Raw genomic sequence first — 15,315 nt, forward strand, 5'->3', positions numbered from 1 at the left:
ATACTCAAGGTCATCTAGGTTTCCCCTATGCTATCATCTAGGGGTTTTATAGTTTTGCATTTTACATTTAGATCTATGATCAATTTTGCATTAATTTTTATGAAGTGTGTACGGTCTATATCAAGATTGCTTTTTTTTGCATGTGGCTGTTCCGGCACCATCTGTTGAAAAGACTGTGTTTGCTCCATTGTATTGCCTTTGCTCCTTTGTCAAATATCAGATGAGTATGTTTAGATGAGCCTGCTTCTGGGCTCCCTATTCTGTTCCATTGATCTGTTTATTTTCTCACCAATACTCCTCTGTCTTATTACTATAGCTTTATAGTACGTATTAGGTAGTCCTCCAACTTTGCTGTTCTTTTCAATATTGTATTGGCTATTCTGGGTCTTTTGCCTTTCCATATAAGTTTTAGAATCAGTTTGTTAGTATCCATGAAATAACTTGTTGGGACTTTGGGACTGCATTGAATCTATAGATCAAGTTGGGAAGAACTGCTATCTTGGCAATATTGAGTCTTCCTAGCCATGAAAATGAAATTGCTCTCCATTTATCTAGTTCTTCCACAGTTTAATTCATCAGAGTTTTGTAATTTTCCTCACATAGATATTGTACATATTTTGTTAGGTTTATATCTAAGCATTTCATTTTTTGGAGTATTAATGTAAATCATGTGCTTTTAGTATCAAACTCCACTTGTTAATTGCTGGTATATAGGAAAGCAATTGATTTTTGTATATTAACGTTGTATCCTGGCAACCTTGCTGTAATCACTTACTAGTTCCAGGAGATTTTTGTCAATTTTTCAGATTTTCTAAATAGACAATCATGTCCTCTACAAACAAAGAGAGTTTTATTTCTTCTTTCTCAATATGTGTAACCTTTTATTTCCTTTTGTCTAATCGCATTATCTAGGACTTCCGGTACAATGTTGAAAACGAGCAGTGAGAGGGGACATCCTTTCCTTGTTCTTGATCTTACTGGGAAGGCCTTGAGTTTCTCACCCTTAATTATGGTACTAGCTATAAGGTTTTGTAAATATTCTCTATTTAGTTGAGGAAGTTCCCTTCTATTCAATAATTTTTTAAATAGTAGCCTTCAATGGCTCTCTAGTGAAAGGAAACACAGAGGAGAATAGTAGTAAAAAGAGGTACATATAAGACATTCGGGTAAGGCTAGAGTTTGAACATGAAATCAGTTTGAACATAAAATCAATCTCAGAAGAACCTGTCATTTGTATTAGTGGTGGGGTTTTTTCCCCTTGGGTTTCTGCCTGCTTTGTTGCCCTCCCTGACCCTTGGTCAGTCTTGTTTGGAGTGTTCATGTTGTCAGATGTCCGTCTTTTTCTTACTTTCCCCAACTCCCTGTCTGAACTTTTTGGAACTATGAACCCTAAATTTTTTGGAGTTATGACTTTGATTTTATGATACACGTCATTCCCCCAAATGCAGTATGTCCTATATTTATTTTAAAATATAAAAGTATGGTTTGTTTTGTGGTAAGACTTTTCTATAGTACCGGTGTGGAAAATTTTGGATACCTTTTGTGGCTAAGCTGAAGTTAACTTCTTATAAAAAATCTTTGTTTGGTTCTCTTGCTTCATTCAGTGAGCTTTTTCATTCATTCAACAAATTTTTGAGTGCCTTCCATATGCCAAACCCTGCTGAGCACTGTGGATTATGGTGAACAACGCAAAGGATCTTATCAGGGGGGAGGCAGATGTGTGAGCAGATAATAATATTAAGTTATGCTGTGGACACTGAATGTAATTTGCTCAGGAACTTTGCAGAGAAGGAAGGGGCGGGAAATAATCTAAACTCGAAGTCAGGTGTAGGTTTGAATGCTTCCTTAGGAGTTACTTCCTAAGTAACCCCTCAGTTGAGTCTTTAAAGAATAAGCTTAAAGAGTAAACAAAGTGAACTAGTCAGGGTCAAGTTAGAATAAACAGAAACCACTGTAGGTACTTCAAACAGAGGGAAATTAAAATAGGGCACTAGTTACTCTGGTGCTGGAAGACTTGAGACACCAGAGTAAGCACGATAAGGCAATCCTGAGATTAGCAAAAGCAGGAATGCCACTACCACCCCAAGGGCTGAGAGGATAAAGGAAAGAGGTCCATTACCACCCACAAATTAGGGCCTTCTAGCACAATTGAGAATAATAAGAATGCTGCTAGTGGTGCTGCCTTGTGGGAGCTGATGATATGCAGGAGACACCGCCTGCAGCAGGGCAAGGGGGTGTGTGTGTGTGAGAAAGAGAAAGGGGGAGAGAGAGAGAGTGCTGCCCTCTAATCTTCTGCCCGAATCTGCCCTTAGCAGGACCTACCAGGAAGCCAGTCAGCTGGCAACGGTGCTTAGGAAGTCCAGTTACCTGAGAGAGTGGATCTAAAGTAAATAGGCAAGTGATTGCACCACTGATTGGTAAATGAGTAGCCAAAGGTGGGGGTTTGGATGGCTTGGGGTGGTGGTCATGAGAGGAAAAGGGTGTACACAGAGACACCAGCCTAAGCTGAAACCCGGGACAAGGAACAGCATAGAGTGTGCACAGGATGCCAGTGTCATGTCAGTTTCCGGTGTGAGTCAGACATCGGGAGGAGCTGAACAGTAGGCAGGCACCCCCCCATGAGGGCCTTCATGTGCCTGGTGGAGGAACTGGCTCTCTGCCCTGTGGGCTGTGGGAAGACACCAAAGCGTTTTCAGTAGGAAAGTGTCAAGGCCATTTTTGTGTTACGAGTTGTGTAGACTCAGAGAATGATTTTGAAGAAGCCAAAATGTACCAGTTTCCCTGCCTTTAGTTTTGTCCTCAAATTCATTCAAGCAAGAAACAATGGGAAGCTGTAAGTTAAAAAATGGTAAGAAGGATGGAAAGGATAAAATTTTAATTGATGCGATGTTTGAATGTGCAGGCGAGGGAGAGGGGATGAGGGAGAGGGAAGGCTCAGGAATAATACCCAAGTCTTTAACCTCAGCCGAATGGAGGATGATGGTGTTGCCATGTAAGGTCAAGTTTGAGTTGGGGAGCCTCGGCATCCAAGTAGTGATATCAAGGAGCAGGTGGATACCTGTACATATGGGGGTCAGTGGTTGAGTGGGAAGAGCAGTGGACCAAGACCTTTGACCTATAGGGAGGAAAAAATTAGACTCTTAAAGGAAAAAGAGAAAGAATGTCGGACAGGTCCGGGTGTTATTGGATTTAGTGGTAGGAGCTGATCTTGTTCTAAATAATTTTCAAAGGATAAAGAAGTAGAAAATTGTGGTGGGTTAAGAAGTAAAAGGAGACATGAAAGTGGCAACAGTGAATGTATGTAGATGTCCCTCTTGAGATGTTTGGGTAGAAGGAGAGAAAAGATGGGATGGAATCCAAAACTGGGATGGGTTTTATTTGTAGGGCTGGTGAGACTTGAGGATGTGTGTGGTCAGCTGCAGAAAGCCAGAGATGGGTTTAATCTTTAGAGGATAGAGTAGAGATGGAGACCAAGGGGCTCAGGGCTGGAGTCATGCCTGGAGAAGGCGGGGGGAATTTTCCACAACTTCCTGCCAAGGAACTGAGCTTATGCTGCAAAGACAGTGCGTTTAGAATTCCAGCCTTTGGCAAAGAGCCACGTAGCACCTTCCAGTTACAAGCAGAAAACACCTCTATGACTGTCTTAGGATTTTAGGAACTAGTCACAGAAAACTAGCAGTTATATAACACTTTGCCGCCTTCCAACTTGGTTCACGATTTCATTTGACCCGTGATCACCTTGTTACACACACCTTACATACACCTCACTGTGAGTGTATAAACATAAACATATACATGCATACAAACATATATTTGTGTACATATGTGTGTGCTGGTTTATACACACACACACACACACACACACACACACACACACGTACACACATGGCTATATTTCATTGTCTCTGGGAAACCCCTTATTAGGAATCTGAGGCTCAGAGCAGATATGACCTGACAAACCTTTCAAAATCCATACATGATTTAACCCAGGTCTTCTGGCTTCAGGTTCCTAGGGACAGACTTTGTCATTCTCATAGATTGGCCTAGAGAGTGTCATGTATATGTACTGCCCTCTACTTTACTTCCTGGTTCCCCGGCCTTCCAGCCTCAGACATCCGGGGGCCACTCTTCTTCTTCCAGCGGCAGGTCTTCCCCTTCTGCCCTCCTGTATTCTAATGGAGAGGCTTCCCCAAATTCTGCCCACAAAGCTACCCCATCCTGGGCCCTTCCTTTCCACATACAGCAAGGAAAGACACCACCAGGGCCCTCATACTTGCAGACTTTTTCTTCACGGCCTCGTTCTCAGATTCTCTCGGCTTTCTCTGCTACCACATTTTTTCCAGTTTTGAATCCAGTATTTCTCCCCATTCTTGCTCAAGGCCCTGCCAACCCACTGCTCTTCGGAGCCACATAACCCTGGTGGGCCTCCTGATTCAGTCACGTACGACTGGAACCAGTGGGCAAGTTACTCAGCTTTATTGAAGCTAATAATTCCTCATAGCTTACTGTGAGGATTTCAGGAGAGAACGTATGTGAAGGGTCCAGCTCGGTGCCAGGCTTAATCAATCTTAGCTCCCTTTCCCCACCAGAGTGGCCTGGAGCTCTTATCCACATTTCCCAGCACTCAGCACACTAATATAATTAGCAACATTAGTATATCTAAAAGGCAATTACCGTTTAATTGCTCTGGCCCCAGCCAGCCTGAAGTTCCTCTCTATTCACTTCTAATTTGGAGCTAGGGGGTTTTCAGTGCTACCCAGGCCAGTCACAAAATCACTGCCTTAAGAGAGAATTGAAAAAAACCTTTAGGCAGCCATTGATTACAAGAGAAAAGATTTGGTGATTCCCTCCGTTTTGTTGTACATAAAAATGCAAATATCAGTTTGTTCCTGGCCAGTGAACAAATCGGACAATTTCAAGCAGCATCTTTCTGTGACTTAGTGAATTATCCTGCTTGGTTAGAGCAGCGCTGCTCTCCAGAAGGCGTGCCCTCCCCGATACGCGCTATACTGATCATTAAAATAAACTAGTGCCCTCGTGTAGATTCAGACTTAGAATCAAGTTTCAAGCATCTCTTCTTAAAAGACATTTATTTATATTACATACTCAATTTAAAGGAGTAAATGCCCTTCCCTCAGCCTGCAAGATTTGTTTATCTTAGCGCTACTGTGAGAACTTAACGCCCAAAGGAAGGCAGTGTGTTTTATTTCTTCTCCTCCGACCCAACGTTGCATACAGTAACAGCAGCCTCTAATCAAGAGGAACCCGAAGTACTTTGAGATTTCGAATCCAAATCTTTACTATTAGAACTGCACACGTGCATTTGAGGGAACCTAGATTGCCTTAAGCCACACGGAAAGCATTTACATCTGTACCACTTTACTTGTGATTGCGAGTTAAAGTAAATTCTAAATAACTTTAGCTGTTTGCGATTTGGAAAACAGCCTGGGCCATATAAATTCTCCCTTAGTTCTTTTTCTGTTAAATCTTATGCCAAAGTAAATGGAAGCCGTAGAGAACCTTTGAATGCCTCAGTTCTCAAATGACCCCAGTGAAGCTGGATTGGCAGAACCAAAGTTGAGTTTCCAAAGGAAGAATTTTTTTCTTTCTTTCTTGAAGTGTACACGTGACAGTTACCTTCCTTGGGGGAGGATGCAGTCCTTGGAGGAGGAGGACGCAGGAGGGCTTCCTGGGTCCCCCTGCCCTGGGCCGTGTTTGTGCCTCTCAGAAATGAGCTTTCTGCCGCCGTCGGGAGCTCAGCACTGCCCTTCTTGGGGAGGCTTGGAGTCGGCCTCCAGGTTTCTTAGCACCTCTGCTTCACCAGTCAGGCAGCTTCACTTTTCCCCTTCCCTTTCCCTTTCAAAAAGACCTGTTGAAAGCAAGAGGTCTGGAGTTCACTGCCACCTCTTCCTGCTGCTTAGGGCAAGTGGCTTAGCTTCTCCAAGCTTCAGTTTCCTTTCCTGTGAACTGGAGATTAAAAATAGTTCTGCCCACATGGGTCCCTCTCTTCTCTGAGTGTTTTATTCTTGTGCTCGTGACCACACAGTTTATTACATTACATTGTATTCTTCATGATTTATTGATTATTAGTAAATAATTTATTTAAATATACCTTATAAGAAATGATATATACATGTATGTATACATACATGTTACATAATATAATATATATAACATATGTATTATGCATCACTGTGTTCTTACAACTAGACCACATGCCTCTTGAAAGCAGGGACAGTGGCTTCCACTCCTGTGCATTATCCTTGGAGTCCAGCGCTGTGCTGAGCACCAGATAGGTTCTCAGTAGACAACCAGTTGAGGCAGTCTTACGAAGGTTCCTCTTTAGCCATACTGTGCCTTAGTTAACAAAAGTACTATCCATCAGTCAAGCCAACATTCAGAAAAATTAATTTTACTCCCCTTATATTTTAATGTGTGCTATTTTTCTAGTATATAAATAACCCTGAAGGAAAACAATGACATTTATGTTTCACACTTTTGCTCTAATGCAAAGGAACATATGACATGTTTGCTAATCCTTTGAAAAACAAACGTTTATGTAAGCCTTTAGAGTAGAGAAGGAAGTTTAAAAAACGTTTTTTACCCTTAGCTGTCAGCTCTAAGTCAGTAGTATTTGCCACAAATTGTTACTGTTAGCGCATGTTTAAGAGATAGCATCACATAATTTCTTACTTCATTACCCCAAATTAAATCTCACATTAAGGTGGGCTGTATGTTGTCTGCTATTTAGGGTTGTGTTTCACTGATCTACAAACTCACTCCAGGCATTGTGCCTCTGCTTAAACATAGTCAGGAATGGGGGTCTCACTACTGCTGGGAACAGCCCTTTTCTGTTTCAAGTAAGGCATCTTGAACTGGTGTACAGAATGTTTAAAGATCTTTCTGAGATGCAGAAGTGTAAATGCCCATAATGGGTATTATTATTATTGAAGGAGAATGGAGAAGACTAATTGCTATCCAAAAATCTGCATGACTTGTGTATTATAAACCCGAGAAAACTCTTCTCAAGAGGAGCGTATTATAGGCTCTATAGCCTATAGAATTGGGTGTACCAATTGTAGATGATTAGGGAAAGATCGAGAATAGTCAACAGAAAATCCACAATCTCCGCAGCGTGGAGAGGCAGTAGTTTTAGAATCACTCATACCTGGCTTTGATTCCTGTCTCCATTACTTAGCAGCTTTGAGCAATTTACTTTTGTCTCTGGTCTTGTTTTCTCATCAGTGACATAAAAATGATATTAAGGATTAAATGAGGTTACATTTATTAAAGCAAAACACCAACACAATGCCTGGTTCAAACTGGTGTTAAACGGTAACCAGTATGAGCATTATTATTGTGTTGTTACTATATTATTATTACTGTTATTAGTATAAACTCAAGGGTGCCTGTTTGACTGCAGTTGACACTGAGGTTATGGATGTTTCTTAGGGAAGAAAAATGTGGTGGGGGGACTCTGAGTTGGCTACCTGTCTTAAGAGGCTACTGGGGATAAGGGGTTTAATAGGAAGTGTCAGCCCCCAAACTCCTCCTCCCCTCAGTGGAATTGCAAGGTCCAGCTATCCTACTTGTTAACACTGCTATAAACCTCTTACACATACCCTTATTAAAAGGGTTGGTGGGTACCTAATACTGATCTCATCCTTATGTAAAATACCAGCTAATTTCTTATCACTCTAATCTGTACTTTTTGGTCAGGCCAGTATTGTCCAATTAAAACAACTCTTCCCCCACCAAAAGCCCTGAGGTGCAGCGTTTGCTAATTTCCATGGTGTAAATACTCTCAGCATACCCAATTTGAAGCTTCCAACGTGCAGTCACTGAGCACAGAGTTGGGAAGAGATGTGCCCAGTTGCTCAAGTCAGGGCAAGCTGGCTCCAGAACACCACTGGGTCAGAGTGAAGCCTGTGTTGTGACAGTACAGGATACGATGATTGACAGAGAAACTTACAAGCAAATAGAGTAGAGGGAAAAGTGTTTGTCTTCAGTATGGGCAAACAGAATTCATCCAGAAAGCGATTACTTGAGCAGCGTGTTTCAATGACGTTTTTCTGTCCTTACTCTGTACTCTGCAGTCATACTTAGGACAGAAATCTTTTCCTAGCCTCTTGTGCTCACTTGGTGGTTGGGTGGGGTCTCCCTAATGACTTCCAAATTATCAGACTGTTTCTTTAACCAGTAGTTTAAAGATTTGGTCTCGGACGTAATGCCCATGTTTATAAAAATGTCTTCCTTCCTCCCTTCCCTTTTCCCTCCCTTGCTTCCTTCCTTCCTTCTTTCCTTCCTCCCTCTCTCCCTCCCTGTCTTCTTTATTCCCTTCCCTGTGGCAGCACAGTATTTTCTATCATCTCTTTTGTAATCCTAACAACCCCAAGAGATCATCAGAACAGGTCATAGTATATATATCTGCTTTGCAAAAATGGTAGAGGAATTAGAAAACTGCTATACTTCATAAATCTCTATCATGTTATTAATGTCAAAATATATAATTTTGACATTAAATAATGTCATATATAATAACAAAATATTTTATAATAACAATATATGTAATTTTGTTACTTGGACATCTTCATTGTTATTCAGACACCCTCACTTCTTTAATATTTTTTATGAGTGGAGAGGGTCATTTCAGCCTCTGGCTACCTTTCTTTTGCTGTCACAAAAATTGAATTTTGTTCTCTCCCTCATTACAGTGCTATAAATACATTTCTGAGAACTTTTAATGAAGTGATGATACCTAGCACTTTCTCATTATAGTTACATCCCCAGAGATGATAAAACAGAATCCTCTTGAGAAGCTGTTTTGTTTCCAGCAGCTCAGAGCTTGAGCAAGCAGAATTCTGTTACAGACCATCTCCGAACTCTTAGGGTGAGGGTTGTGTCAACGTAGTGAATTAGAAAAACCCAGGTCTTCTCACTAAAGACTTCTTAAAAGTTTTTCAAGTGCCTAGTGACTCAAACTGAAGAAGAAGACGTCTGAGCTCACTGATTTGCCGTTTACCATGAAGCCCTCTGCAGATGTGCTTGAGATCATTGCTTGCACTCTTCTAATCCTTTTGAGCTTTGTTGGAAACGTGTGTTTATTTTATTCTACAAGGAAATGTATGACTGGGCGTTTAGAGACATCCTTTCTTCTGATTTTCAGTCTTATATTTGTCCACCTCATTAAAAACTTGGTGGTGAATGTCATAAAAATAGTTTATTCTTCTGGTTTCATGTCGGATTCAGCTGGCTGCAAAGTTCTACACTTCATGGTAGCCCTGACGACTTCCTGGCCATAGATGTTACACTTTGCATTGCTGTACCACCAGAAGCTTTACCAGACTGTCCAGCACTTGAGTGAGCCTCCAAACCAGGACCATCAGAAGCATTCCTTGAAGGTGGTTTCTGCACTTTGGATGGCTGGCGTGGCAGTGTACCTCCCAGTTTTACCTTATACTAGAAAATCAGAATACCTGAATGCAGGAAATGATACAGACCCCTTGTCTATTAACAGGATTCCTAACGTGGATTGCCTAACTGACTTTGGAAACAAGCAAGTAGAGTTTTACTATGGGAAAGTATTTCTGGTTCTAATTGATAGTCTTCCTTTAGCCATCTTAGTCTTTGTCTGTTTCTGGATGTCTTTTCTGCTTTCGGAAAGAAAGAAGATGACATATGGTGACATCTGGATTGGAGATGGTGATTCAGCAATTGAAATCCTAAGAGGGGCCAAGTTTAGTATTTTATTAATGTGGCTGATCACTCCACTTTGGATTTCTCACTTTGTCTTAGTCTATTTCTTGAAAGACTTGGCAGCCTGTGCCCTTTTTCCAGCTGTTCTCACAGCTCTCTCTTCAGGCTTCTCTGCTCTCAGTCCTTTCCTGCTTATGCTGGTGAATTACAAAATGAAATTGATGTCCTTCTGTGATGCCAAAGAGGAAAAACCCACACCACAGCCTGCAAATGTTATTCTCTCTCCATATGCTTACTGGCAAAAAACTCTGTTTTAATCTTTGGGAAACAGACCCTATCAATGGAAGGTTCAGCTGATGTCCCCATAGGCCTCATCAGTAGATATTATAGTTTCTGAAAGAGGGACTAGAAGATTGACACCTCCTCAGAAAAAAACTTCTGAGGGAAACTGTGCAAGAAAAAGACATATGAACGCAAGGTTATTGTAAGTGGAAGAAAGAACAGTCATCTCAACGTTTGTTTTTCTAGACAATACCACAGTTTTTATTGTAGAAATTCTTGACTAACTCAACAGTGATCACAATCTGGAAGTGAACTCAACAAACAATTGATTAAGTATTTACTCTGAGTAAGATACTGTGTTAAAAAATAGCATATCGTGGAAACTGAGGATCGTACGTCCCAGCTGAATTCCTAAAGGTACTTAACAGTAATCTTGTGTTTTCATCTTATGTTTTTCTTGAAATGCTTTGACACATATTGGAAATGTATTAGTTAAGTATGCAATGTACAGTTTTTGCACTGTCAATTGTGGTACCTCATCTAAGCCAGAAATAGATTTTGATCATTTTCCTTCCTCTGAGTATCTTTAGTAAATTCGGGCTAGATAAAAGAATTGGATGAAAGAATTAGTGCTTGCCAAATCATACCTGTGTGTATGTACAGATGTGCAAATATTTGGTTACTACAGACATTTAGCCTACTCTTCTTACTTAATCACCTAAATATCAAGCTATACTCCTCTTCAGAAAAAAAGGGATATTTATTTTACAAAGAGTTTATTTCCTGTTTTGGTTATTAAATTGGTACATTTTAATTGGAAGAATTGATAAAATATCCATAATAATCTGTTTTCTGAATTTGGTTTTAATAAAAATAAGCACATTATAATTATAATTTAAAACACATAACCAGGATTTTATTTTTTACAGTTAGCCAGTGTAGCCATTTGAACTGCTTCAGATTCAATGATTAATAATTTTAAATATCTTATGTTGCATACATGTTGTATAAGCATTGAATTTTTAAGCTAATTCTTATTCAATTCTTGTATTTTTTCATTTTCCTTTTATCAGTAGACATAGGATTTACTATATTGTAGTTCTAGTGAATGGATATTCCTAAATAGAGATTCTTGCTCTGAAAAGGCTGCATCTAGAATTATAAACCTGGATCTCATTAACAGGAGAAACTTAGAACATCTTTGTTACCATGAAGTGCTACCGAGAAGGGAATTTTTAAAGTAACCAAGGCCCAAATTTTGTAGGGTTTGGTAGGCCAATGTCTGTCCCTTGTATAGCACTGGGAATTAAAATACACACACACACACACACACACACACACAGACAGACTTAAGACCTTCTGAGGTTTCTGGGTGGTCTTCATGGGAAATGCTTAGTTGAGTCCTCTGAGGAAGTTTAATCAGAAGGGCACTAGGCATGGATCCTGTCTAATGAAGTTAACATCTGTGGAGATGGAGGATGTGGGGAAGAGGTCACCATCTTTTAATTAAGTGCAGATGTAGCCAGGGCTGGGATCAGCCATTGATCTTAGGTAGTAGTTCTCAAATGGGGTTCTGGGACCAGCAGAATCAACATCATCTGGGAACTTGTTAGACATGTAAACTCTCAGGCCCCAACCCAGACCTACTGAACCAGGAACTCTCGGGGTTGGACCCAGCAATTTTGTTTTAATAAGCCTTCTGGTTGATTCTTTTGCAGGCTGAACTTTGAGAACCACTGGTCTAGGGTTACCCAGAAGTTTAATGCTCACAAACGATGAGAGGTATGAGAACGAAGCCAAGATAACCGACTCCTGATGTAGTCTTTAATGCTCCCATGCACAGTGCTGTTTTGTCTACTTCTCTCTAAAAGGAGAATCAGGATTCTCATCTGTGCTGCATACATTCTCAATAATAATTGCCAAACACATCCACTGTAGAAATCAAGCAATCTTTGCAAAATCAAGAGTAAAGTATGACCACTTCAGGTGCGCCAAAAATCTGGAACTTGGATTTGGAGAGTTTCCGGTACATAACTGGGTAAGGGATCCAGTTCCATAGTTCCTTTCCAGAAGCCAGTGCAGGACATGGTTGGCATACACCCAGGCTCAACTTCCCAGTGCTAAAAATGTTTCCTTTTCCTTCCCAGATATTTTCTTTTTGTTTGGGCCTCATTAGGTCATAGTTTTGTCCTTGTGGAACTGATAAGTTTTCATCTACAACAGAGAGTAAATTGTATTCTCACTGAATGAACAACATTCCAGTTCGCTTTTTAAAATTATTCTCACTTTAACTCTCTGGCTCTCTCTCTCTCTCTTTTCCTCTCCCTTAACCTCCATATTTCATTCGCATTCCTGGTGGGATCAGGATGGCAGATGAAATAGGATAAAGGAAGTTCGACAAAGGTTATCATGGTAGCACCTTGGAGAGGGGTCAGAGTTGGTCAGGACGGTCATGAGGTCCTGGATCAGGACCGCACAGAATCTCTGACTTAGAAGGTCATCTGTTCCTCCTTTCCAATGCAGGATTCTCATCTTTCTCCCTCAGAATATCTCTCCAAACCTCTAAAGGAACAGTTTCTTGCTGGGGTGGTTGTGATCTTATCAAGGAGCCCATTCCATTTATGCCACTATTAAGAAGTATTTGCTGAGACTGGCATCCCTGAAACTTCCTCCAAAAAGTTTGCTACCCTTGAAGGCAAATCCTCCTTTTACCCGATGGCTTTTTAGATTCTTAGAGAGAGAGGAGTGCTTTTCTCCAAGTTAGATATTTCCTTAGCTATGTCACATGAGGCAGAGTTTGCCAGCCACTGGCTGTCTTGACTTCCTTGCTCTGTCTTGGCATATTCTGGTTTGCCTGTGGCCTTCTTAAGTAGTGGCATCCAGAACTGAACACAATACATATTTCCTTGTATTTACATGTGTTTATATTTTTTTCTATTCTACATTCTTTTATCTTCTTTTGTTCAGGTACTGTGAGCATGGATTCTTCCCTTCCTCTGCCAAAAAGAATTTTAAATATTAAACTCAGTTTAAATCACTCTCACACACACACACACACACACACAAATACAAATTTAAAAGTACCTTTGCCTCAGGGCTTAAAAACTAAGGTCCTTTCAGGCTCTAAAGTTCTGGTATAAGTTAGTTCATTCTCAGTGTCAGATTTTAGAAATAATGAAATAACCCCAAATCATTTGCAAGAATTTTAAACTACAAGCTAGGGCTCACAACTAAAAAAAGACCATATTTTAAACCAAATATACTTCAATTTTTTGAAAAACTACAAAAAGACCAACCTTTAGAGGGTTTTGTCAGAACATTCCTGATCTCTAGAATGAGGTTCCCTAGTACAGTGGTATTTTACTTGCCTTTTCTTTTTTTTTCTTTTTTTTTTTTTTTTAATTAATTAATTTATTTATTTTTGGCTGTGTTGGGTCTTCGTTTCTGTGCGAGGGCTTTCTCTAGTTGCGGCAAGTGGGGGCCACTCTTCATCGCGGTGCGCGGGCCTCTCACTATCGTGGCCTCTCTTGTTGCGGAGCACAGGCTCCAGATGCGCAGGCTCAGTAGTTGTGGCTCACGGGCCTAGTTGCTCTGTGGCATGTGGGATCTTCCCAGACCAGGGCTCGAACCCATGTCCCCTGCATTAGCAGGCAGATTCTCAACCACTGCACCACCAGGGAAGCCCTTACTTGCCTTTTTAATAAGGCATAAGGAAAGATGGTCATAATCAAATTTTCTTTGAAGATGAAGTTGAGGTATTAAATCAATTGACTATGGAATACAATGCTTTATTGGCCAGTTCAGGGACACCTGTGGATAAGGTATATTAGGTTCACAAAGGTCTATACACTTTTCTTTAATGATCCTCATGCCTACCATTCTCTTTAGACTCTGCTGGAGAGAGGAAAGAGCAATTTGTTTGGAGTTATGGTCCGTGAACACCCACAGCAGTACAATTCAGGACTGAGGATGCCTATGGAATTCTGGCCTAGATGGTTCGGAGCCACGGCCATGTTTCAGAACAGTCCAGGGGGTAAATCAGAAGAGCTCTGGACTTGCTATCGGGAAGTGGTTTGTCTGAGCTGGCTTTGCCCCTATTTAGGAGAACATAACCTTGGCCGACACATTCCTGAGTTTTGCTGTCTTCAAAACAGGAAAGATATGATTGCAAACTGCGATAGACACCCTCTGCTTCCCTCTCACAGAGTTGTACTTAAGAAGGGTAAAAAAAATATTTAAGGTGATTTGAAAAAAATAAAATGTTTGATACGGGCAAAGTGTTACCTTACCCCTGCAGTTTTGGCAAGCTGAAATAAGGGAGCAAGGCAGACGTATCACCAGAAGCCCTGTGTGTGAGGCAATCACAGAACCTCACTGAGCCTTGGTTTCCTTACCTCCACAAAGGAGATTGTAAAGATATTTGTCTCCCAGTCTTTGTGAGACACACAGGAGAGAGTATGCGTAAAGGCGCCCAGACCTAGCCCCTGCTATGAAGTTTTGCGTCACAAATGTTTGTGAGCATTCAAACAGGAAATGCAGCTCCCCTTGCCCCCAAGCTGGAGCAAGCTCAACATATTACTGTACATTGGAGTCTCCTGTTTGATAGCAAATACTCGCTTGTACTTTCTCCAAACATGCCAGAAAATTTGGTATTCCAACACGTGCTCTGTTTACACTCTGGCTTTGGAAATACTCTCCTGACGGCTGTGCTTACCCATCCACGCTGGCCATCACCCTTTAAGACCCCTTTTTTGAACCAAAAACAGCAACGGGTGTTAAATCAATGTTACCCATTCTTCTGGAAATCCTGCTTCAGAATTCTCCCCTCCAGGCCTTTGCCCATGCTGTAACTCTACCTAGAACACTTCGTCCTGCCCCTTTGACTCCCTCATCATTTGTATCCTCACCCTTCAGCTTTCAGCTTAGACCTCACCTGTACCAGTCACACTTCCCTCATCTCCAAGTTCTAGGTTAAGTGACTCAGGTTCCTGTGTATTTATTTGTCTCAGCAGGGACCACAGTATACATTTTTTTTTGAATTCCTAGAAAACATACATTGTCTCTTTTATTATTTAAATATTGATTTCATTCTTCTCCACATTTTTTTTTTAGCAATTTTTTAACATCTTTATTGGCGTATAATTGCTTTATACTGTTGTGTTAGTTGCTGCTGTATAACAAAGTGAGTCAGCTATACCTATACATATATCCCCATATCCCCTCCCTCTTGCATCTCCCTCCCACCCTCCCTATCCCATCCCTCTAGGTAGGACCACAGTATATTGTAATGGCTTGTTTTCTTGTCTATTTCCGCCTTGTACTGAATGCTGCATCCCG

The 15,315-nt window shown here is 40.9% G+C and overlaps 2 protein-coding genes across 7 annotated transcripts in view; both read left to right on the forward strand.

The window, feature by feature from the left end:
• Nucleotides 1–15,315, forward strand: part of SNCAIP (synuclein alpha interacting protein) — a 217,159-nt gene that overhangs the window by 122,406 nt on the left and 79,438 nt on the right. The gene's annotated exons all lie outside the window — the stretch shown is intronic.
• LOC132363377 (uncharacterized) lies at nt 9,024–10,013 on the forward strand. Its single transcript, XM_059919092.1, is given in 1 exon segment — nt 9,024–10,013. A coding segment is annotated over 1 exon segment (990 nt).

The sequence above is a fragment of the Balaenoptera ricei genome, chromosome 3, assembly GCF_028023285.1.
Source record: "Balaenoptera ricei isolate mBalRic1 chromosome 3, mBalRic1.hap2, whole genome shotgun sequence".
Lineage (NCBI taxonomy): Eukaryota > Metazoa > Chordata > Mammalia > Artiodactyla > Balaenopteridae > Balaenoptera > Balaenoptera ricei.